Source organism: Hesperophylax consimilis, chromosome 5 (assembly GCF_061612785.1).
Source record: "Hesperophylax consimilis isolate HC1 chromosome 5, BYU_Hcon_1.0, whole genome shotgun sequence".
Lineage (NCBI taxonomy): Eukaryota > Metazoa > Arthropoda > Insecta > Trichoptera > Limnephilidae > Hesperophylax > Hesperophylax consimilis.
Genome location: NC_142840.1, coordinates 19912395 through 19937352, shown reverse-complemented (window position 1 = coordinate 19937352; position 24958 = coordinate 19912395). Strand labels below are relative to the sequence as shown.

At 38.0% G+C, this 24958-nt stretch overlaps 1 protein-coding gene across 5 annotated transcripts in view; it reads right to left on the bottom strand.

Annotated features, from left to right (window-relative positions):
- Nucleotides 1–24958, bottom strand: part of LOC149423626 (uncharacterized) — a 44897-nt gene that overhangs the window by 753 nt on the left and 19186 nt on the right. For all 5 annotated transcript variants that reach the window (XM_089631684.1, XM_089631685.1, XM_089631686.1 and 2 more), the window contains 10 exons: nt 24618–24949; nt 22695–22891; nt 18502–18698; nt 12688–12808; nt 11988–12239; nt 11400–11526; nt 5544–5635; nt 5005–5454; nt 3709–4382; nt 308–1934 (listed from right to left, as the gene is read on the bottom strand). In XM_089631684.1, the coding sequence (XP_089487810.1) occupies nt 308–1934; nt 3709–4382; nt 5005–5454; nt 5544–5635; nt 11400–11526; nt 11988–12239; nt 12688–12808; nt 18502–18698; nt 22695–22891; nt 24618–24949 (4069 nt within the window). The remainder of the gene's footprint in view (nt 1–307; nt 1935–3708; nt 4383–5004; nt 5455–5543; nt 5636–11399; nt 11527–11987; nt 12240–12687; nt 12809–18501; nt 18699–22694; nt 22892–24617; nt 24950–24958) is intronic.

Here is a 24958-nt window from a genome sequence, read left to right as displayed (position 1 = left end):
CATGAAAGCTACATGTATACCCTATTTTTTCTCTATCTGCACAGACAGACGTGGCGGGGTACAGCTAGTTTTTAATAAAAACATAATGAGATGGCTGCATTCAAGAAATACTATATAAGAGTTATTAGAAATAATTAATTAATAAAAATTCTAGATCTAGTTGATTCAATTTCAAAAACATAACATTTTTTTTTTTTATTTGCAATTATTTAGAAATGAAACTATCTATGATTAAAGAGATAAGTATTGATTATACATAAGCACATGGGCGTTTCATCTTTAAGTGAATTCTATATATGCAACCTGCCTCAGTGGGGGTCTGTTCCTCCGTGTCCACCACATCAGGTAGGAGTCCATCCAGGCCACCATCCCCCGACGTAGCGGTTGTCTCCGATCCATGTCGACTCTGATCAGCTTCGGCCAAATCTCCATTGTACGTCTCCACACTCTCTATCAAGTCTATCTTGGATTCCGGCATGCTGCCGTATCTGTTGGATGCTTCGTGAGATGAGCTGTTAGGCGGGGAGTACAGTCCCATGGCTTCATTCTGGCTGCCGATCATACTGGCTACACTGCTCGCCGCCCCCATTTCTGAATTGCCCAACAAATGCTGTGAAAAACTTCTTTCATTTGTATTATCCTGATATGACAGGTGACGTTCCTCTGAATGCAGAGCCTGAGCTATCTCTCCGGAGCTTTCCGTCGCTGCGCTGGAGGATTGCTGGTTCTTTAAGTCGGCAGCGGAAAGAATTCTAGAGATTGCAATCAATAAGTCATCGCTCACATCTTCCAATTTGCATCCTCTAAATTTAACAAAACAATCGCGAAGATTCTGATCAAGTTGTGATTGGTCAACGTGATTTCCTCTTGCTGCCATTACAATGTGTCTTAAAGATTCTATTAATTCATCGTTGCAAATCTCCGAGTGATGAGAGAGTATAAATCTCACCATTTCATTGGTAATATCTAAATTTATGACCGCCGACTCATCAATAGGCACCCCTTGGTTTTGACTCCCACTCAAATTTCTCCGTAGGCTCCTGTGATCATCGCTGGCGTCATAGGATTCAGATTCCACGGCCAATAAATAATGTGAGATTAATTCCTGTATAGATTGCAAAGCTCTTTGCCTCAGTGTGTCTGAACTAATCTGTTGTAGATCTCTAAATAACTGTATGAGAAAATGTGGACGAGATTCATTAGCGCTTATTAGAGCAGTTACTTCAGAGTAAACATTCTCGCGAAGCAGATCAAATAATTTGGTTGTGGATTTTTCTTGTGTGTTGGAGGAGCTAGTGCAAGCGAGATTCGGGTTAAAGACTTCATTGCTGGCGTTAGTTTCCACATTTCTATTGTGAGCATAGTCTAAAGAATAGTTTCCAGCATTTGAAGAATTCTTGGCGGGAAGTTTGGAAGATGATTTCTTTTTGTGAGCGCCATTAGATCTTGGCAGATTCAGATTGTTAGAGTGAGCTTGTATGATTTCTGGGATAGGATTGGTGGTCAGCCTGTTGACGTTAACGTTGACTGAGCCATGAAATCGGTTGTTGCCTGGCAGTGGTTCCTCGGAATTGGATAATAAATTAGTTAATAACTGGTTAGGCTCTGCATCGAGGTTTTGGTTAACGTTCAGAACATCAGGTGGGGCGGTGAAGTATTCAGTTTCTTGCGCCAAGTTTCTCCGTCCCCTGCGTTGGGTGCTGCTATCAAAGCTGAAGTCAGACTGGGAGTTATGTGGGGCACCGGAGGGGTAAACATTGTTGACGTTTCTCTTGGGGGTGTTGGTAGCTTGGGCAGTGCCTGGGGTAGCGGAAGGGGCCCCCGAGTGGAGGGTGTTGTGGGACCTCTCCACCAGGGGGTGAGGACTGTGGGTGGGGAAGGCCGGGTCCGCATTGCTCTTGCTGCTTCCCGACAGTAGATTCTGTCTGGAGTAGCTAAAAATCAAATGATCATTTTGTAACTTTATTTATTGCTAATTGGACAGCATGGTGAATGTTATAAAGATTATAATATTTTGCTAATAAAACAAGTTTTAAAACATCTTGCGTATTTATTGTTTTACAAAAATATTTTTTTTACATTTAGTTATGAGCTGGTAAACAATAAACAAACTGTATGAATTATCGAGTATATTGATAAATTTTCACTAGATTTTCATTGGGAAGAATAGTGTATGGAAATTAAATATCCAAGAATATGAATATTGTTACCTACTTATAAAGGTATGTATTAACTAATTGAGAATAATTTTAATATCAAAAGGAAAAATTGGAGGGAGACGGAAAAGCTATAGTTCCAGATGGGTTGGTTGGTTTATGCAGCCAGGGTAAAATTTTTAAAGAAGGTCTTGGAAAGAAAAATATTTTATTAGTCAATTTGGCGAAACTGTAAAGCGTGGTCTCCTGTGACCGTTTCCACAAACAATACATCAAACATTTTTGTTTTCGTCCACATTACGACTCCTCCCTTTGTTGAAACATTGGGGCACGGTGGGAGTGGCCATAGACATTTTCTCATTATTTTGTAGATGTCTGATGAGGAAGACGCATGTACTCTCGGTTTTTCGCTGTCAACTGTCAAGATGAGTTTCTGACGAGGAAGACGTTATCGTAGAAATTATTACACCATGTAGGGAATACAGATTTCGAGTTCGACCGTACCTTCGACCTCGAAAATATAATTTGTATCCAAAATTGAAAATAGAAGACAGATTCGATATAGGTAATTTCTTCCGCCTCTCGAAAACTGATTTCGAAGAGTTAGTTTTATTTATTCGGCCAGATATTTAAATGTTATTTCGCCGGAAATGAGACTTGCTGTTACATTAGGATTTCTTGTAACTGGGGATTCATATACAAGTCTGATGTCCACTTGAGAATCTTCAAACAGCAGCCGTCAAAAATTGTTCCGGAGGTTTGTTGGGCCGTCTACAATAGACTTCAAAGACAAAGATAGAAAGAATCATCCATACGACATTATATTTTTACAATTTACTAAACTCACAAATATTATACTCGCTCAGTGCACACAACCTCAAAAAATCATACGATTTATGCTTCGTGACAGACCACACCGCGCAGTGGCTTTCAAAAAAATTAAATAATCCCCCCCTCTGTCTTCCCGTTTTTAACATGCGTGGAGAGTTTTTTACATCGGCCACGGAAAAGACGAACATTGCAAAATGTGGATGGGAACCCCCCTTTTCGAATGTTTGATGCTATGTTCGTTGTAATTTTGAAGTAATTAATGTAGTGGAAACGATAGCTGGAGATGCGGCTTAACAAAACATATTGCATGAGGTGAAATGCACCAAATCCAAATTCAATTCATAAATAAAAGGTGGATGAAGAAATGACTAGTCCACAGAACTAAGAAAGGTTAAACTTGACCCTGATCTAAACATTTATCAATTATACAATGCGGCCGATATTGAAACTAACTTTATTATGAGGTTAAATTTTTACTTTGGAAATCCTGCCAGAAGTTCACACAATTATAAAAAAATAAAAGTCTTAAACACCAGGGGAAAACGTGCTTCGAGATATATCGAGATATCCTAGTAAATTCTTTAGTCTGTGGACTATTTCAATTTTTGACAGTTCAAGCATTTCTCTGTAAATGTATGTTTGCGAGCATTTAGTGTTTTAAGAATGAATGAGTAAATAAAATACGGTAAAATGAAATGAACAGTTAATGAGCACTACTTACCTCCTGAAATTGTCCCAGTAATTGTTGGCGCGGTTGCCGGGTGGCACCTGATTGTTTAGTGCGGTGCTCTGTCCAGAGAGAGTTTGCGTCCCCATCAGGTGAGGATTATTCATGGCCACATGCGGTGTTAGGTTAAGCAGGCAATTGGGATTCCGGTTGTTCTGGATGGGCTGCGGGATGGACTGGCTGCTCAGCACATTAGGGTTAAGTTGTGCGGGAGGCGCGCTATTGTTAAACAGCGGCTGATTACTCAAAGGCACGTTGCTGTGAGGTACACTCATCATGTCACTGGACTGATCACTTTGGTAAAGGTTGGAAGGCAAGGTAAAATTCGCCGGGAGCTGATTATTGAAGTGTTCGGCGGGGAAAGGTGGGATGTTCGGAGTCACTTTAGGAGCTCGCAATTGGTTTAAGTTTGAAGGGTAGACATTGGCCAGGCCGGGAGGGGGCGCTGGGATGTATTGAGGATTGACAGCCGCGTTTGCGTTGCTAGTATCAATGTTGGAGAGATTAGCCTGCGATTGTATGTTCCAGTACTGTGATTGGGAACCGGACTGGGCCGAGTTGGCCCTAGCTCCGAGTTGACTCGGAGTGTTCTCCGGGAAGTTTACATGGGGCGGGGTGGAATGCGCTCGGGGCATGTTCAGGTTCAAAGTTTGCAGCCTTTCCTCCAACTGAAATAAATTATTATAAAAAAAAATTAGTCAATAAATCACAAAATGATTGTATTACTTTTTTGTTTTATTTGAACTGAAAATTTGTACCTGTATTATCGCAGATGTAATGTAACTTGCCATGTCACAAAGTTTGTAACAAAAAATATCAATAATTTAAAGCAGATTTTTAAGATCCAAGAACCAAAAATATTGCAAAAGTAATGAAATGTGAATGTGCTCCCTTAAGTCTTTCTTAGCTACTGATTATATTTTAAAATGATATTCCCAAATACTCTTAACCGTCTGGGGGCAGCGAGTCTATGGCATAAGGGGGGCCAATTGGGGTAAGTTCTGAGGCTGAAAGGGTGGGGAGGAGAAGTACCTGGCAATTCAGATATGGTCACCAAAGTCAGGTGGTCTTACACCAGGGCGACACTGAGAGTATCTTCCACTCTGGAATGTGCCGCAAATATACTATCTATATGTTATTTTTAAATGAATAAGTAGTGAAATAACACAAAATAAACCTGCCACCTCAGGATTGCTAGTCGAGAGCCTTACCCCTCGACCAAGGAGGCCCTTAGTATTTACCTACACGTCTCGTATTATCACTAAATAAATAAATGTAATTTTAACTAACATTGCTGACAGTGGACCTCAGCGAGGATATCTCTCTCTGCTGAGACAGGAGGTGCTGTATGCAGTGAGCGCTGCCCCACGCTGCGGCCGCCACTTGCTGTTGCTGCAGGGCCCACAGCTGCCCCCCCGCTCCCATCATCATGTCCTGGCTGAAGTTGGGCATCATCATCCCTCCCATCCCCATATTGGGAGGGGGCATGAACATGGGATTGTTGGCGTAGTTCTGGAACATGGCTGGGTTTGCCGCTGCATAATTGGGGTAGTTTGGATGGGTAGAGTGCGTGGGCAGACTCATGGTGCTGTTGTTCTGGTAGTTGGGTAGGAGGATCGAGTTGGGGACTTGCGTAGTTTGCGAGGAACTGTTTAGTGTGGAAGGAGTCATTTGGCCAGTCCTCTTGTCTTGCAGAAGAGACTGGCAGAGGTTGTTGGTCATCTCCAATTGCTGTTGCAGCTGTAATAGAAAGAAATCAAATTGAATTACTAAAGTTTTATAAAGATTAATAATAATAAGGAAATAAATTGTTTGGGGTTTACTTTTACCTGGTTAGCTTTGTTGTGCCACCACATAGTGACTTGAGATTCTGAATGAGGGTTATGCCACTGTGGAGGCACCATGTCGGGGTTAGAATGATCTGCAATCAAATAAAAACAAGCTTTTATAAATTACGTACATAAAAACATTCACAATTAGTATTTTTGAATAATAAGTAGGTATACCAGTCCCAGGGAGAGATCGTATGCAAGTCATCGACAATCGTCCTAAAAGACGTTTATAAAAATCTTCCTATTCACACGTCTTGTATGAAAATTAAAAAAACAGAAGATACTAGAATGTCGAATGTCTAATCATAATCCTTTCCTGTAGATATTTCGCAAACGTACATTTTTTTCGAATTGTATAACTATTATGGTATTGCCAGCTGTAAAAACAAGAAGAAAAAAAATTAATTGATTCAAGTAGAAAGCATCTTGGCCTTGGAAATAGTAATTAGAAATAAAAAGTCGTTTTATCATAAGCCTAGAAAAAATAAATAAAAATACTCTGAAGCTCGAAATCTCCTATTTATGAATCTCTTTTCAAATGCAATTTTATTGTATAATGTTGCAAATTAAGTTCTTTGCAAAATAATTGAAGAACATTTTAACATTTGTGCCTGAATTTCATAAAATAAAATAAAACATGCATTTTGGGGATGTTTTTTGCACGTCGAATATGTAACTAAGAATTTTAACCTTTTGCAATCCACCGAAAGACTTATTGATTGATCATATCAGTTAGTACCCACACCGATTTGAAGACGAACTTGTGCCTCTGGCCACACAATGCTTTGCTCGGCGAAAAAGATCTCTTAATAACCGAATAACAAAATACCGTTGGGCTAGAGATTATTAAGAGTCTCAATTGAATTTTAAATATCGCACGCTTTCGAGCAACAAAATCAATGCACAGTGGTCAAATTTTAAGAAATCATAAATTATTTAATAATTATTAGTTAAATTAATTTTCCATATAAATTTAATTTAAACAACAATTTATTTAGCATTACTGTTTGGACTACCACATTAATTTAATAATAATAATAATTGGATAATTTGTATAGCGGAGAAAGATCCTGGAGGATAATGGACTAAAAATTAGCAGGAAAAAGACGGAATATTTGTATTTACCATTTGAAGACCCAAATGCTGTAACTCCTTCGATGCAATTGGATGGAGTAACATTAGCCAACTGTGACTCATTTAAGTATCTGGGCTCACTCATCCACAGAGACGGAGGATGTGCAGCGGATGTCAACCATAGGATAGGAGTGGGATGGATGAAATTTAGATCCGTAACAGGAATTTTGTGCGACACGAAAATGCCAATAAAACTTAAAGGAAAGACATACCAGACTATTGTTAGACCCGCGATAATGTATGGCTCCGAATGCTGGACTATGTACAACTCCTACTCTAGGCAACTCGAATCAGCAGAAATGCGAATGCTTAGATGGACGGCAGGAGTATCATTAAAAGATAAAATTAAAAGCTCACGCATTCGTGGTAGCCTGGGTGTCACTGACATAAACAGTAAGCTAGAGGAACGACAGTTAAGATGGTATGGGCACATAAGACGGAGACCACCAGACCACACTGTGAAGCAGGCAATGTCTATAGAGCTTCAAAGACAGTCATCCAGAGGTAGACCAAAAAACTCCTGGATGACCCAATGCTCCAAGATCCTACAAAGAAACGGCCTAGATGAAAGCGACACTCAGAACCTAACCTAACCCTATAACCTGAGAACGAGAAGAGCCGACCCCAACAGCCTACCTAGGCAATGAGTTGGGATAGTGCTAGGAAGAAGAAGAAGAAGGATAATTTGTATAGCGCCGTTTGAAAAATCACCTAGGGCGCTCTACAATTTATTATGAGTTCTTGGGGTTTAGCTAATTTTATGTACTTATGTACGTTATATAGCAATGGTATTTTTAAATTTCGCCTTTATATGAAATTATTTTTAACATCCACATAATAATATCAAATATCAATAGAATAGGTAGATATTATAAATTATATGTAAAATGTGTATATATCTTACATAGCATAATAATGATATATATTATGTAAAATTGATTAATTTGCCCTTTTCACTGATAAAAAATGATTTGTTGGTTGGGAAATGCATCGGACAGTTGGAGCGCAGTGGTGTACAGGGCTATTCACATTCATGCATCATCTCGTACATAATCTTCTTAGAGTGTTTAGGGGCTTTGGAATTCCTTGCAATTTGGAGCGCAGTGGTGTACAGGACTATTCACATTCATGCATCATCTCGTACATAATCTTCTGAGAGTGTTTAGGGGCTTTGGAATTCCTTACAATTTGGAGCGCAGTGGTGTACAGGACTATTCACATTCATGCATCATCTCGTACATAATCTTCATAGTGTTTAGGGGCTTTGGAATTCCTTGCAATTTGGAGCGCAGTGTTGAACAGGGCTATTCACATTCATGCATTATCTCGTATATAATCTTCTTAGAGTGTTTAGGGGCTTCGGAATTCCTTACAATTTGGAGCGCAGTGGTGTACAGGACTATTCACATTCATGCATCATCTCGTACATAATCTTCATAGAGTGTTTAGGGGCTTTGGAATTCCTTGCAATTTGGAGCGCAGTGGTGTACAGGACTATTCACATTCATGCATCATCTCGTACATAATCTTCATAGTGTTTAGGGGCTTTGGAATTCCTTGCAATTTGGAGCGCAGTGGTGTACAGGACTATTCACATTCATGCATCATCTCGTACATAATCTTCTTAGAGTGTTTAGGGGCTTTGGAATTCCTTGCAATTTGGAGCGCAGTGGTGTACAGGACTATTCACATTCATGCATCATCTCGTACATAATCTTCTGAGAGTGTTTAGGGGCTTTGGAATTCCTTACAATTTGGAGCGCAGTGGTGTACAGGACTATTCACATTCATGCATCATCTCGTACATAATCTTCATAGTGTTTAGGGGCTTTGGAATTCCTTGCAATTTGGAGCGCAGTGTTGAACAGGGCTATTCACATTCATGCATTATCTCGTATATAATCTTCTTAGAGTGTTTAGGGGCTTCGGAATTCCTTACAATTTGGAGCGCAGTGGTGTACAGGACTATTCACATTCATGCATCATCTCGTACATAATCTTCTTAGAGTGTTTAGGGGCTTTGGAATTCCTTACAATTTGGAGCGCAGTGGTGTACAGGACTATTCACATTCATGCATCATCTCGTACATAATCTTCATAGTGTTTAGGGGCTTTGGAATTCCTTGCAATTTGGAGCGCAGTGGTGTACAGGACTATTCACATTCATGCATCATCTCGTACATAATCTTCTTAGAGTGTTTAGGGGCTTTGGAATTCCTTACAATTTGGAGCGCAGTGGTGTACAGGACTATTCACATTCATGCATCATCTCGTACATAATCTTCTTAGAGTGTTTAGGGGTTTTGGACTTCCTTGCAATTTTACTTGTAAATATGTGTTGTAAATATCTAATTATACGCACTGGGAAGATACTTCTGTACATGTAATGAAGGGCGCTGCTGCTGAAGAGCGTAATGCAGGAAGAACGTTTGGATTGAAATGGTGTTTTCGAATATATTTTATTTAGTTATAGAATTTTGTCCTATTAAATCTAGTATTTTACTTTTACAGCAGTGTATAATTACCTATTCCTACCAATATTACCTAACTAACCATCACGCCGTTTCACCACAGGGGTGGGCAGACAGGACGGACCGCCAAACAACTCGGTCTTGGCACACACTTCTTGCCTCGTTCACATTCATACATCGTCTCATTCATACTCTTCTATTATTCTGACTCTTGACATGGCCCGACTCGAGTATCTGATTCACTTGATCGTGCCATATCTTCCTCGGGCTTCCCCGACTTTCCAACCATTCGCATTTGCATCATATATTCTCCTTACACTTCTTTCTTCGCTCATTCGCTCTACATGCCCAAACCATCTAAGTATCCTTTCTTAATCTTACTCATTACGCTTACATCAGCCTTGCACTCTTCGCGGATCTCCACATTTCTCACACGATCATATACGGTTTTACCACACATATGCCTCAGAGATCTCATTTCAACAGCATTCAGTCTACTTTCATCCTTTCTCTGTTAGTTCCATGCCTCACTTCCATACATCAAGGTAGGTACCAGCACTCCATTGTGGACGGATAACTTAGCTTCTTTGGACAATTTTTTGTTAGCGCCAATTGCGTTCGGTCCTTCATTAATGGATTAATTAATTACCTTTGTACTAAAAAATTTCTTTCACAGCATCGCAAGGCTTTCAGCTTCCTTTAAATTAGTATCGTTCCAATGATGGTAATGATCAATGGTTTTTGGGGAATCATTCCATGTAAATAGACAGATTGCCATATTTAATTTCTTTCACAACATCGCAAGGCTTTCAGCTTCCTTTAAATTAGTATCGTTCCAATGATGGTAATGATCAATGGTTTTTGGGGAATCATTCCATGTAAATAGACAGATTGCCATATTTAATTTCTTTCACAACATCGCAAGGCTTTCAGCTTCCTTTAAATTAGTATCGTTCCAATGATGGTAATGATCAACGGTTTTTGGGGAAGCATTCTATGTAAATAGACAGATTGCCATATTTAATTTCTTTCACAACATCGCAAGGCTTTCAGCTTCCTTTAAATTAGTATCGTTCCAATGATGGTAATGATCAACGGTTTTTGGGGAAGCATTCTATGTAAATAGACAGATTGCCATATTTAATTTCTTTCACAACATCGCAAGGCTTTCAGCTTCCTTTAAATTAGTATCGTTCCAATGATGGTAATGATTAATGGTTTTTGGGGAATCATTCCATGTAAATAGACAGATTGCCATATTTAATTTCTTTCACAACATCGCAAGGCTTTCAGCTTCCTTTAAATTAGTATCGTTCCAATGATGGTAATGATCAACGGTTTTTGGAGAAGCACTCCATGTAAATAGACAGATTGCCATATTTAATTTCTTTCACAACATCGCAAGGCTTTCAGCTTCCTTTAAATTAGTATCGTTCCAATGATGGTAATGATCAACGGTTTTTGGGGAAGCATTCCATGTAAATAGACAGATTGCCATATTTAATGCACAGCCGAAATGTAGGAATGCTTGTTTGACAATCATTTTTTGGAGCCTGCTCTAAGGAACTATCAGCATTGATCACCTGTGCACAGGTGAACATGCGCAAAAGTCGAAAGACGCGAGCGGAATACCCGTTCACAGTTGATCTAAGTTCGTGAGAACGGGTCGTTTCTTCAACTTGTTTTTGTGTAAGTCGGCTCGTATGTGGAACGGGCTACATAAAACTGTTACACCTACTTAATTCACTCCAGAACTCTTCAAAACCCGTATTAATAAATCCTTTCCTACAGCCCCTTCCTTAACCCGTCCCACAACGCTGCGCGACCGGCAGCGATATAGCTCCACCGTTTTTATACTGTATAGACAGAGGCACTCAAATTCATAACAGTTTCATAAAAAAACAGTTTTTTGTGATTTCTCTAAAATTTGATAAATGGAGGTTACACATTATGTGAATTAAGAGGTCGATGTATGAGTTTTACAGTGTATTTTGACAATCCAGTTTTTATTTTATTATATTTTTTGTATTTACGACAAATTTTACCAGTGTGTGTTTTAGGGCGTAACTGCGAGTTGCAGGTTTGGCGCGGACTTCATGTCTCATCAAGTATTTTATAATGCTTCATAAAACGCCGAGCCCCTTCCGATTTGGAAATAATTTATGACGTACATTAGGTACTTTAGAATGCTCCATGATGACGTGGATACGAGCTCTGCCTGGTTTAGTAGTGAAAGGTGAGTAGATACCGTGATTGTTCTTGAGATGCCTGGAGGGGTGGCGCGGGGGAAGAGTGGCCATGGGGGGAGGGATTGGGTCCCCCTCGCTGGTGCTGCCGCTGCTGGCGTTCGACACATTACTCACGTCACATGGATCCTGAAAACAATCATTATGTTCAATTTTAAAAAACATACCACTGAATAACTTCAATAAGGATAATCAGATTGATCTTATATTGAGTTTGAAAAGACAGAACGGAAAAACCCTATCTTTTACTTCAATGCATTTATGGAAAACTTTTAAATAGAAATTCATAACATGTTGTTCTCTCTTTCTAATGTTTAATTTAACCACATGTAAATCATATATCTCATCGTAATACAAAATGAGATAGCGTGAATTTTATAGAAATATCTCTCAAAAAGACTAAAAAGAGAAAAACTTCCGAAAATTATTAATTAATTATGTATTCCATATTAATCTCAAGGAATGATCAAATACCACCAGAATGTTGGTGGTATCTGTATTGGCTCCATGGAGGAGCCTTGTCCACCGTGGAATTTGAAGTGTTCGCAATCCTCGGCAATGAAGAAAGAAGAATTGGTCTCAAGCGTCACCTTGTTCCTCCCTGTGCCCCCGTTGTTACTGACGGGCAGCGTCAGGAAGCAGTCGGGCATGGGTTGGGGCGGCGGCTCCCCCTGCCCCTTGACCCGCTGCTCCTGCATCTCCTGGGACAGGTCCATCAGCGTGCGGGCCAGGGCCGGCTCCCGATTGTGCTGCTTGCTGCTGCCGGGCTTGATGTGCTTCATGCTCTGGGAAGTGAAGGATCCGTCCAATGACTGTGTGGAATCGCCGAAATAGCTGGTGTCCTGGATATAAGAAAAAATTTATAAAATCAACTTTTCAAATATGTACGTTTAAACCATTATTATATGTCCTTATGTGAGACCCTAATGATAGTTTTTTGACGGAACCATGATTGGTAAATCGATATTGTCCGCTTATAAGTGAAGAGGTAAACCAATTTAACATAAAGTAAGCTCAATTTTATCTTACTTTATGTTAAATTGTCCATACATTTTTGTAGTGGACGGGTGCGCCACCCAAGTACAGCAAGTACACAAACAAGCCATACACTATAATATATTAAAATTCTAATATCGTTTTATAATATTCTTACAGCAGCCCTCTTATAACATTTGACTGATTCCAAACTAGTTACTTTATTTGACTTAAATTAAGTAGTAAAAATTATTACGACTGGGTTTTTTAATCAATATGATAATTTCAATCAAGTATAAAAGGCAATATCTGTACCTTGAAGTTGTCAATAGATGAACCTCTGGATGGGAGCTTGTGAGAAGGTTCTCCGCTGAGCTGGTTGATGTTCAGCTGGTTCCGGGATGGAGACAAGTAGGCCTCATCGTCATCTTGGTCACTGCAAATGACAAACTTTTCAACAAACAAAATTTTTTAAACTTAATTTACTAGTTTATTTTATAAATAAAATCCAAAATTTACTCTCAAATGGGGTAAGATTTGTAAGTAGATACTTAAATACCTACCTACTTAATTGCAAACAATGAATATTTTATTTTTTTTTAAAATTTTACAATTTTTCGAAAGAAATTTCACCAATTCTTTTTAGCAACTTTCTTCAGGCAGGTAGGTAGGTACTATAATCATAGAATGAACCACGATCATGCAGTATCCAGAAGGGTATAACTCCGATCGAAAATTTGAATCGAAGAAAAGACACGGTAATCTCCATGGCTTGTGACATCACATCATTTAACCACATCCACCAATGAACAACTCTGAAAATCTATGGAAAAACTGTTGGAGGCTGAGTGGTTTGATACGATTCGATTGATTGTCCGTAAATGAGGTATAAAAAAAGATACTTTTAAAGCTCTTTTTCGCAGGGCAGTACTTTAGAATCCGGTTGTCGTGGGTGAACATTTTGAAATTCAAATATTTCTATTTTTAAAATAATATGTTATTTATTGAATGGGATAGGCTCGGAATGAGAATTATATTGTCTATGGCCGCACCTTTTTTTTGAGTTTCCTCTATCCTCGCCGATGGTGTATGACATAGAACAGTTGCACGCATAAAGTGTGTCTAAATATTGGCATATCTATGGTTAAATAGAGGACCAATTTGTTTCATGCATAAAGCATGGAGTTATCATTCTAATGAGTGGTTTATTTATGGTAGTATCTAGCATGGCAACAATCTTGAACCGGAATGTAACAAACAAATTTACAATTATTTAAATGCCAAACGGTCGAGTTAAAACAGGACTTCACTGCACTCAGTCAATTAAACAACACATATTTTTTTTGTACGTCAGGAGAGAGTGAACTTTTCAACAATGGAACTGATGTGTTGAAGAAATCAACAAATTAAAAAAAGAATCTTTTCAAAACCAGACAAGCAATTAAGTAGACCCTGTGATGTTTTGGATACTCACATAAAATAAACGAGACAAACATACTCCAAAAAAAAAAAAATTTTGTTTAGAATATGAGAAGATTTATTGACAGGCGGGCCTTGAAGAAACAGATTCCCACGGGAAAGGAGAGATCGGAGGGACAGTCGAGTCTTGAACTTAGATACGTTGACAGCTCCGAGAAATCAATACAAATCAGAAGTGTTGTGTGAAATTAGAGTTAATTAGTGAATTCAGATGGTGTTAGAAAGCTTTGTTGGTTTTTGAATTAAAGTGAAAGATTATTGAACCGGTGTTTGTGTGAAGTGAAAGTGGTTCGACTCAGTGAGAATACAATTAATAATAATGACAATAATAATAATTGGATAATTTGTAGAGCGCCGTTTTGTGAAAAATCACCCCAGGGGCGCTAAGGGTTGGGCGATCGCGATTATAATATAAAATGTGTTAAATTAAACGTGATTTCGTAAATGTGTAGTTCAAACTAAATTACTTGTCTTAAAAACATGAAAATAATAATAATAATGATTTCGTTTTAAAACAGAGTGACCGTATATAAAGGCAGCAAGTTTTTAATCGGTCTAGGGAGGAATTGATTTGGCGAGATCTATCCACGGAGACCGAAAACCAGAGGATCAAACAAATTATAAACTCGGGTTCGAATCCCAACAGAGATTAGGGAGGTACAATTGTATTTACAGAATTATTTAATTACCCTTTTATAAGCGTAGGGAGGGGACCAAAATTGAACAGATTGCAAGGAAAACAGATCGCTAAAATGAGGAAAGAAGCCGATAGGGGGGAGATCAAAAATTGAAGTGATTTAGCTATATAGTGTAACCAGGTAAGCTTCACGCTGAGAATGAGAGATGACTAACTGGGTGAGTTTTTTTAATATTATTTATTAAATTTCAGAGGACCCCTTTAAAAGACGGATACAACCGAGGTACAGGAACTAAGTTTACGACACCTGCCGCCCAAATAATGTTATCATTAAAAGGGATGTGCTAGGCGAAATGTCAATCAGCCGTGAGCGAGAGACGAGCCAACGACCTTTTCATATGTAGGCCGATAACTTTGTCTTAGGGGAACGCCTTGGACCGAGGGTCATATCGAAAATTTACCTACCTGCCGATCTGTTATTCTTTTAAAACATTACGAATCAAATCATGACGTTGTAGGTATTGAATCGCCGACGAAACAAAAAATACCTATTACAAATTAGGCCAACCAATATAAATTCGCAGTATAAAAATACCTATCTACAGGGTACCTACCACAACACGGGCGTACAATTGAAACAGCGAACACTATGAGGCCGAGAGGCGTGTAGGCTATGGCAGTGTACAGTCAGTCAAAGGGGAAGTTTTGCTAGCGTATGCCCTCCCGAATTGAAAGCGATCGGATGCAACCAGACGGAACAAAATGAAAACTTTTCTTCTGTTATTTGACTTTCTAATTTAATACTTTTCATCTATTGTTTGACTTTCTAAGTTACGAATTGGGATGCACAAAAACATATCTAGAGGCAAAAGAGGGAGATGGTAATCTCCGAAATAAAACTACCAACCGAACAACTTTTCTCAACAGGTACCTTTCGAGAGGTAGGCAGCCTCTTTAAATTAAATGCAAAAATCAAACCAATTATCCGTTTATACCTACCTGAGAGGATAGGTATTCAGTAGAAGTTACCCATACCTAATACACGAGGATGCTAGTAACCTCATAAAATAATTACTAGAACCAAATATTAAAATACAGACAGTCCTCATCCTAAATTTGGCATCTCGAGTAGACCTTACATATATCTCACATGATAATTGGCTGAATGGGTAGGCACACAACCTATCGCTAAAAAGCAGGCTAAATGTCGACAAGATTGTCGTGTGTTATCTATGTTATTGACCTAGAAAGGGATGTAAATCCCCGACGACGAGGGAGTTACAACGTTTTCTAGAGGTGGCACGTAACTTAGGACCTTACGTGTCACATTTTCGCGACTAGATTCGTGACAAGGGATGTCATGGCTTTCCCCTTCTACACTCAGTAAAGTAGATTTCCTGGAGGTGTTTGAGGTTGGGGCAATTCTGAAATTGGTGATGAGACCTGGTTTTCTTTATTCTGGCGTGACGGTTGCCGATTTGGAACAAGGGGAGACCCGGCCGGTTGTGATATCCAGACACGCAGATATCGATCGCCTTGCTCAAATTATCATCCATCGGTTTTGTTTGGTAAAGAGGAGGAGCCAATCTTAACTTGAAAAAAATTCATTTCCTTTCCTCTCCTTCCCCTCCCAAAATATATACATGGATGGCGCCGACAACTAACACCATAAATTTATCGTATGTATATCACATATATAAAATCTAACACTTTATTATATTCACATTACCCTACGATAGATAGAATCGCGTAGCCAGTTGGGGGAGCAGGCGACTTAGAAGAAAGGTTTATAAAATGGCTTTAAAACACAGCGGTAATGGATTCAACTCACTCTATCTCAAAAGAACCAAGGGATACCACACATACATAGATAACTAGGTTTCTAAACCGAGAAACAAAAAACCAACACAACGTTCGGTGAAACCTTTTTATACTGAACCGTCACGTGAAATGAGTACGTTCAAGGTCGTACGTCACGTAGACAAACTAGGAAGTACACACTTGAAGGGGTGTGTAATAAGGAGAGGGACAAAGGCTTGAAAGACGGAAGGGAAGACATTCCTACCCCGGATATATACATAACCAAAGCCTTATGGAAAAGTTACCTACGGGACTTAAGGAAAATTTATCGTAGAAAGAAGAGAAGAAAAAGTTTGAAGTAGAAAGGGTAGATCATTACAACCCAAAAATATAACATAGGTATTATAAGCAGACAATATCGTTTTTTTTTCTACATTTGAAATGTGCATACATTATTATGACTCACTTTTACAGGGCATTTTTAAAAGTGGAACTATGCAAGTACATAGTACATCACGTGAATTAAAAATATAAACTGAATAATTAATTTGAAATGTGCATACATTATTATGACTTACTTTTACAGAACATTTTTAAAAGTGGAACTTACAACTTGCAAGTACTTGGTACATCACGTAAATTAAAAATATAAACTGAATAACCAATTTGAACTTTATAAGTTTTTAACTAAAGAAACCAGATTCAATAGACTAAAGTTCAGAAGGAGAAAGAACTTAAGATTTTAGTTAATTAAAACACATTTCAAATAGAAGATGATTAAGACAGACAAGATGTGCATTTATTCCACTAAACTGCACTTGCCCATCTCATGATGGTGCATATTAATTATAATTAAAATATATCATACCAATGCTAAAGGATGACTAACAGATGACATAATATGTATTAATACCTCAACCTTCTTATATGTCATATTCTTCAGTGTAAAGGCACTTAACTCAACATTCCTATAATTATTAAGATTTCTTAAAATCACTCAATAATGCGATTTATATACTAATGGCCTGCAAACATAAGTAGCGTAAGAATATATTCATTTATGTAGTTTAAATGACAATACAATTAACCCCCCAGGCCTCTGGTATATTTTGGCAGAAGATCAGAGTATTACCGCTTTGCCATAAAATCCAATTAAATGGAATATTTATGAAACTAAAAATTGTTTTTGAAAGGTGATTAAATACGCTTACAAATGTTGTTATTTGAAATAAACATATAATTTTTGAAATATTAAAATTTATAATGCAAAAGTAAAAAAGTTTTAAAAATGGCTCACCTTACGTTTTTTATAACTAAAATTACTGTTAACGATTAAATAGAACAACACACATACATTTTATTAGGAAAATGGTTCCACGATATTTCATCAAAATGACAATTAAACACACCTTTAAAAAGTGCTGAAACAAAACTAGGTTAAATAGTTACCTATGTAACCCAGTTTTGTTTCAACACTTTTCATGACTTTATATCACTTTTTGTAGGTGTGTTGAACTGTCATTTTGATGAGATACCCGGTCACCTAGGAAAATGTATTATATATGTTACAGTCACCTCACTTTTTTGCCGTTCATATAAAAATAATGAATGAAAAATTCACAAAGTTTCATACATTTTTTCGAATTGCGATCGGAAACTTTGGTTCCATAGAGGTCCACATTTTAATTCTTCTATGGTTAACTTCTAGATTTAAAAATAAAGCAAGGTGTTTTCTCTTTCTAACACCGTTTAGATCATATTTCTCACCATGACGGTAAGGGAGACAAAACGATTTATATGAGCTGTTTCCAAAAGCAAACAAATTAGCCTGAGGAGTTAATTTCTAAAATTTAAAAATTTACTGAGTTCCATAAAGCATGGTTCTCAACTGCTGATGAATATTAATTGAAAGACACAACAAACAAATTTTAATGCTAAATTTGAAGTGATTTTAGACAATTATAGAATTGTGAGATACTAAACTTATGAAAGAACTTTTATCAATCCCAGGAAATTATTCAACAATTTTTCAAAACCTAAAAATTCTTATTTCTCCCCTATTCTGTTATGATGGGCAACTAGTGTTGTTGTATTTTGGATGAATGCATACATACTTACCAGATACTAGTTGAATGGTAGTCTTACATGCCCCTTAAGATATTCTGCAGAGATCATAAATTGCTAAAATTGCCGGTATTTAAACGCACACATACCTCGAGTACCCATTATCAATGTCGGTTCGCATGGTCAGCGCAGAGCAGGCGCAGTCATCCTCAGCAGCGGGGGGCCCCGGGAGCCCCGCCCCCCCAGGGAGCCCCATGGACGCTGCCTCCTCAGCCCCAGAAGGGGTCGGCTTGGACACAGCAGATTGATCCAAGGCGAGGGACTGCTGGTTGGTCCTGTGGTCCACCTGCCATTCAAATTAATATATATTAGTTTGGGATTAAAAATACCATCAACTCAATGCAAATCAGGCAATGTTTTTAGCCACTGGAGCGTTTTTGGCCATATTTTGTCCAATTGGCAACACACGCGAGCGCACGCTAGCCAAAGGCCAATTTAAAGAGATACATTAAAACATTTATAGGAATTATTTCAAAAGTTCCCACGTGTTCGCAACTTGGATATTCACAAAGCTAGTAGTTTCACAGATTATCAATAGATGTCTCGTTCCTCTAGTAAATACGGTTCCATGATAACTCATCAAAATGACAATTCAACACACCTATAAAAAGTGTTATAAAGTTATGAAAAGTGATGAAACAAAAACTAGGTTAAATAGGTTACATATGTGTGACTATTTAACCTAGTTTTAGTTTCATCACTTTTAATGACTTTAAAACACTTTTTATAGGTGTGTTGAATTGTCATTTTGATGAGTTATCTGGTCACCAGTAAATACATAAAGATAAACAATTATCTCAGTCAAGAGTTTTTTTTTTTGACGGTATGTTGTCACGTTAAAAATTCCTGTGAATGTTTATTTTACACAAATTTTGTTATGTATCATGTATCAATGTATTCGTTATTAAATTCTCTGCTTATTTAAAGTTATCTAAAATTAAAAAAAGATGTGAAAGCGAGTTTTAATTTGCACCTAACAAAAAATTTACTTTTTTGGTGCAGTATGTGCATTGTCCTTAAATAAAAGGTGTAATATTGTAACTTATATGATTATTAATCCTAATTTAAAATAATAGAAATAGATACAATTTTTATTATTCTAGGATAAACTTTAGTCTGATAAATTATGATTGAAAAATTATGTCATGTGAAAAACAAATGATTTTTGCAGTTTTCGTAAGTACATTCTACATTTTATTTAAATTAAAATAATAATATGTAATGTTAAAATATATCAATAATACATTTACAAACATGCTGTAAGAAGTACAGTTTTAAACCATTTTTGTTCATCAGACGATATTCACGCGTTTGTGAACTTGATGATTTTTTTTTAATAAAACCTACAAACTTAAGATATACATATATAGAAATATAGGTAAATTCATTGTCTTTAAACGACAGTTAACAGATCAGTATTTGGAGGTATGATTTTTTTAATGAACGCAGGTAAATTCAAATCCAAACATATGAAAATCTCCAGCGCTCAATGCATTTTATCGTAAACATCTTGGCGCTCCAATGGCTAAAAAAACCCCTATGGGAAGAGGTGGATTGATATTGTGTGAGGTCAATACCCCAAGTAACATACATTGATCAACGTGTTGACTTTTGTCAAATGAGAATGGGTTGTTTTTATGAATCCTTATCAATAGCAAAGTTTCACAATAACCAGTTAGCTTTGTTTTTTTTATATTTGAAACATCTTTTGGTACTCCTAGGGAGGGTAAAACTGACTATTGCGTAGCACAGTACGTTAAGACAGGACAACGCACTAGCATGGACCGAGAGCTTCATTCGGCTAGCCTCATGACTCGTCGGCTCTTTCCGCCCGACGGCCAAGACTCTGTGCGGTATATTTGCATCTATTCTTACTAAAATTGGCAATGGATCTAAATCAATCTATCTAAATGATGAATTTTTAAGTTGTAAAATATATTCACCGGCCTCAAAACGCTGAGCAACCGGGTAGCGACATAGTTCTCCTGCCTTTACACTGTACAGAACAGACAGGGCTGCTCTTGTGAGACGACATAATAAATTTAATTTTTAAGTTGTAAAATATATTCACCGGCCTCAAAACGCTGAGCAACCGGGTAGCGACATAGTTCCCCTGCCTTTACACTGTACAGAACAGACAGGGCTGCTCTTGTGAGACGACATAATAAATTTAATTTTTAAGTTGTAAAATATATTCACCGGCCTCAAAACGCTGAGCAACCGGGTAGCGACATAGTTCTCCTGCCTTTACACTGTACAGAACAGACAGGGCTGCTCTTGTGAGACGACATAATAAATTTAATTTTTAAGTTGTAAAATATATTCACCGGCCTCAAAACGCTGAGCAACCGGGTAGCGACATAGTTCCCCTGCCTTTACACTGTACAGAACAGACAGGGCTGCTCTTGTGAGACGACATAATAAATTTAATTTTTAAGTTGTAAAATATATTCACCGGCCTCAAAACGCTGAGCAACCGGGTAGCGACATAGTTCTCCTGCCTTTACACTGTACAGAACAGACAGGGCTGCTCTTGTGAGACGACATAATAATTTTAATTTTTAAGTTGTAAAATATATTCACCGGCCTCAAAACGCTGAGCAACCGGGTAGCGACATAGTTCTCCTGCCTTTACACTGTACAGAACAGACAGGGCTGCTCTTGTGAGACGACATAATAAATTTAATTTTTAAGTTGTAAAATATATTCACCGGCCGCAAAACGTTGAGCAACCGGGTAGCGACATAGTTCTCCTGCCTTTACGCTGTACAGAACAGACAGGGCTGCTCTTGTGAGACGACATAATAAATTTAATTTTTAAGTTGTAAAATATATTCACCGGCCTCAAAACGCTGAGCAACCGGGTAGCGACATAGTTTTCCTGCCTTTACACTGTACAGAACAGACAGGGCTGCTCTTGTGAGACGACATAATAAATTTAATTTTTAAGTTGTAAAATATATTCACCGGCCTCAAAACGCTGAGCAACCGGGTAGCGACATAGTTCCCCTGCCTTTACACTGTACAGAACAGACAGGGCTGCTCTTGTGAGACGACATAATAAATTTAATTTTTAAGTTGTAATATATATTCACCGGCCTCAAAACGCTGAGCAACCGGGTAGCGACATAGTTCTCCTGCCTTTACACTGTACAGAACAGACAGGGCTGCTCTTGTGAGACGACATAATAAATTTAATTTTTAAGTTGTAAAATATATTCACCGGCCTCAAAACGCTGAGCAACCGGGTAGCGACATAGTTCCCCTGCCTTTACACTGTACAGAACAGACAGGGCTGCTCTTGTGAGACGACATAATAAATTTAATTTTTAAGTTGTAAAATATATTCACCGGCCTCAAAACGCTGAGCAACCGGGTAGCGACATAGTTCTCCTGCCTTTACACTGTACAGAACAGACAGGGCTGCTCTTGTGAGACGACATAATAAATTTAATTTTTAAGTTGTAAAATATATTCACCGGCCTCAAAACGCTGAGCAACCGGGTAGCGACATAGTTTTCCTGCCTTTACACTGTACAGAACAGACAGGGCTGCTCTTGTGAGACGACATAATAAATTTAATTTTTAAGTTGTAAAATATATTCACCGGCCTCAAAACGCTGAGCAACCGGGTAGCGACATAGTTCCCCTGCCTTTACACTGTACAGAACAGACAGGGCTGCTCTTGTGAGACGACATAATAAATTTAATTTTTAAGTTGTAAAATATATTCACCGGCCTCAAAACGCTGAGCAACCGGGTAGCGACATAGTTCTCCTGCCTTTACACTGTACAGAACAGACAGGGCTGCTCTTGTGAGACGACATAATAAATTTAATTTTTAAGTTGTAAAATATATTCACCGGCCTCAAAACGCTGAGCAACCGGGTAGCGACATAGTTCTCCTGCCTTTACACTGTACAGAACAGACAGGGCTGCTCTTGTGAGACGACATAATAAATTCCTTTGTGTATGTTTTAATAATAATTGTTAATAACTTGGGTCTCCTCAATACCCACAACCCATTCCTGAACAGAGTTAAATTTTCAAAAGTATTACATATTTAAGAACCCTTGACACGAATTTCATGATGAAATTGTAAACACATAGATCATTTGAAACTAAAAAAAAATGAGTGATGTATGCCGGTCAATTAACATAAGGTAACAATTGATTTAATTATTTAACACTCAGTATAAAGTGTTCTCAAAGTGACAGTCAACACAGTAGATAAAGACCAAATCTGTTGTGTGTTGATTTATAATCTGTGCGGGTGACTTACATCCTTGCTCATGAGGCGCTCCAGCTGTTTCTTTTTGGCCTCCAGCTCGGCTTTAAGCGCCAGCTGGCGACGCTCCACCGGGCCCCCATAGGGCGGGTAGCCCACCACTGTGTTGGAGGAGGTGTTGCCCCCGCTTAGACTATTGGTGCGCTTCTTGTCCTCCGACTTGATGGAGGAGCCACTGGACATACATGTGTCTGGAAATTATTTTTCATTCATTTAAAATACATTCGGTACATACTTAAAGAAATATCTCTATTCTGTCTTGAAAATGATTTTTAACCCTTTGTACTACAAATATTTTTTATATGGTATACCAGCTACTCCATAGAGTGCAATGTAAAAATATGCGGAAAAATTAGATAGAAATGTTTTTTGGTAAGGCAGTAAATAAAATGATATGTGATGTTTGGTAATAAGTTGGGTTTTCAAGCGATAGATAGCACCAGTCATAAAGCTTACTCCAGAGTCCGACAGATGTCGCTAGAGTGTAACAATTGCCTGTGGGATATTATTGCCAGACAACAAGCTTCTAGAAACAAAGAATTACCAACCCTCGGGTAATGAACAGTGTAGCTAAATCCAGATTTATTTATTGTAACGTAAATAAACGCAATTATTGTCAGAACCTTTTACTTTTTCAAAGAGTTCCCCAACACAGAAATCTGCAAGTAAGCAGAGATATAACAGTTATGTTAAGAAATATATATTTACTATCATATAAGATTGTTAATAAAAGAAAAATTTGCATATTCTATTCTTTATAATTTTTTAACGTGTGGTATTTTAGAAATCAGTAGCCCAAATGCATACGTGGCTTGTTAGGACACATGTCACAGTACTGGTTTCCCGTCTGCCACCTTTTACTTCCCTTTTCGAGCAGACCACACAGTCCCGCTTGGGACCTTTTCTTAAAATATGGAGGTTCCCATTGGCCTGGTCTCTGATGGAGTGAGAATATTTATTGCCCAGTAAAAATATTCAAATAAAATGAATGCATTATGTTAAATTGTGAATAAAATGAATGCATTATGAAAAATATTCAAATAAAATGAATGCATTATGAAAAATGAAAAACAGAGCAAAAAGCACAACCAATCGTAAGTGGGTACAAGTCTGCAGTCTTTGCAAACCCTTCCCCTCATACTACTTCCCACTCCCATTTTATGACAAGACATTAACTCTACCTATATTTGTTGTTGTTTAAGACGATTAGAAGAGTTTTTAATATGTTTTGTATGTATTAACAAGTCTGCTGTCTTGACAAACCCTTCCCCTTGGTATGTAAGTCTTATCTATGGTATTTAAGTCTCCTTCTCTATGGTATTTAAGTTAGAAGATCATTGATAAAAATAAAAAGATGGAGTGCAGTTCCCCATTACTGCACATGAAAAGTTTTAGCCCATCGTCCCACAGGTCAGAAAGCAATCAACATAAACCGAATGCTGCGAACCCTGCGCAGGATCGGATACAAATAATTTGTAAAATTTTTAGAACTGGTAATTGGTAATCTGAAAACAATACTTTCTGTGTATGGGATTTTGAGCTGGAGCTCGGCATATCAAAGGTTAATCCATTTTGTCCGAACCGCCACAATTTAGGGCGGCTATCTTAGAAGGCCTTCTCTCTGGGCCGCCATAATTTAAGCAAAAATGTTTATTTTTAAGTAAACAATTGCCATTCAGCCATCTTAGGCATTTATTTTTATATTATTAAAATTAATAAAAAAAATTATATTAAGAAATTAATTTATATTAAATAAATACAAAAACAAAAAGTTGTTATTTTTACTACATCAATAAATTCAGGAAAAGTTCTTACAACAATTAATTCAGTTGCTGTGGTCAGATTCAGTGAAAATAATTTCAGATGGGATGGGTTAAAAGCAATGCAGGTTTCTGTGCTGATAGTAATGATTAGTACCTCTGTTGGTGGCGTGTTTCAGGCGCCTTCTCTCTTCGCTCAGTCCCTGGGCTGCCTGCTTCAGCTCGTGGGTCAACTGCTGGATGACTGCCAGACCAGAACCAACACTGTCACCAGTACCTGTGGTTTGGTTTTGCTCACTGACATTAGTGCACTTATTGGATCCTGACGATATGCAATTCTGAAGTCTGGACAATCCCAGAGGAGTGTTCTGACTCTTGGAGTTGGCGCCACTGTTCTGGGCCCCCGACTGGCCGTCTTTCATTATTTTAGAAGATGAAGACGAGTCTGTTCTGCAGAGAGGAGCATTGTTCACGGATGATTCAGAAACTCTGGAAAAA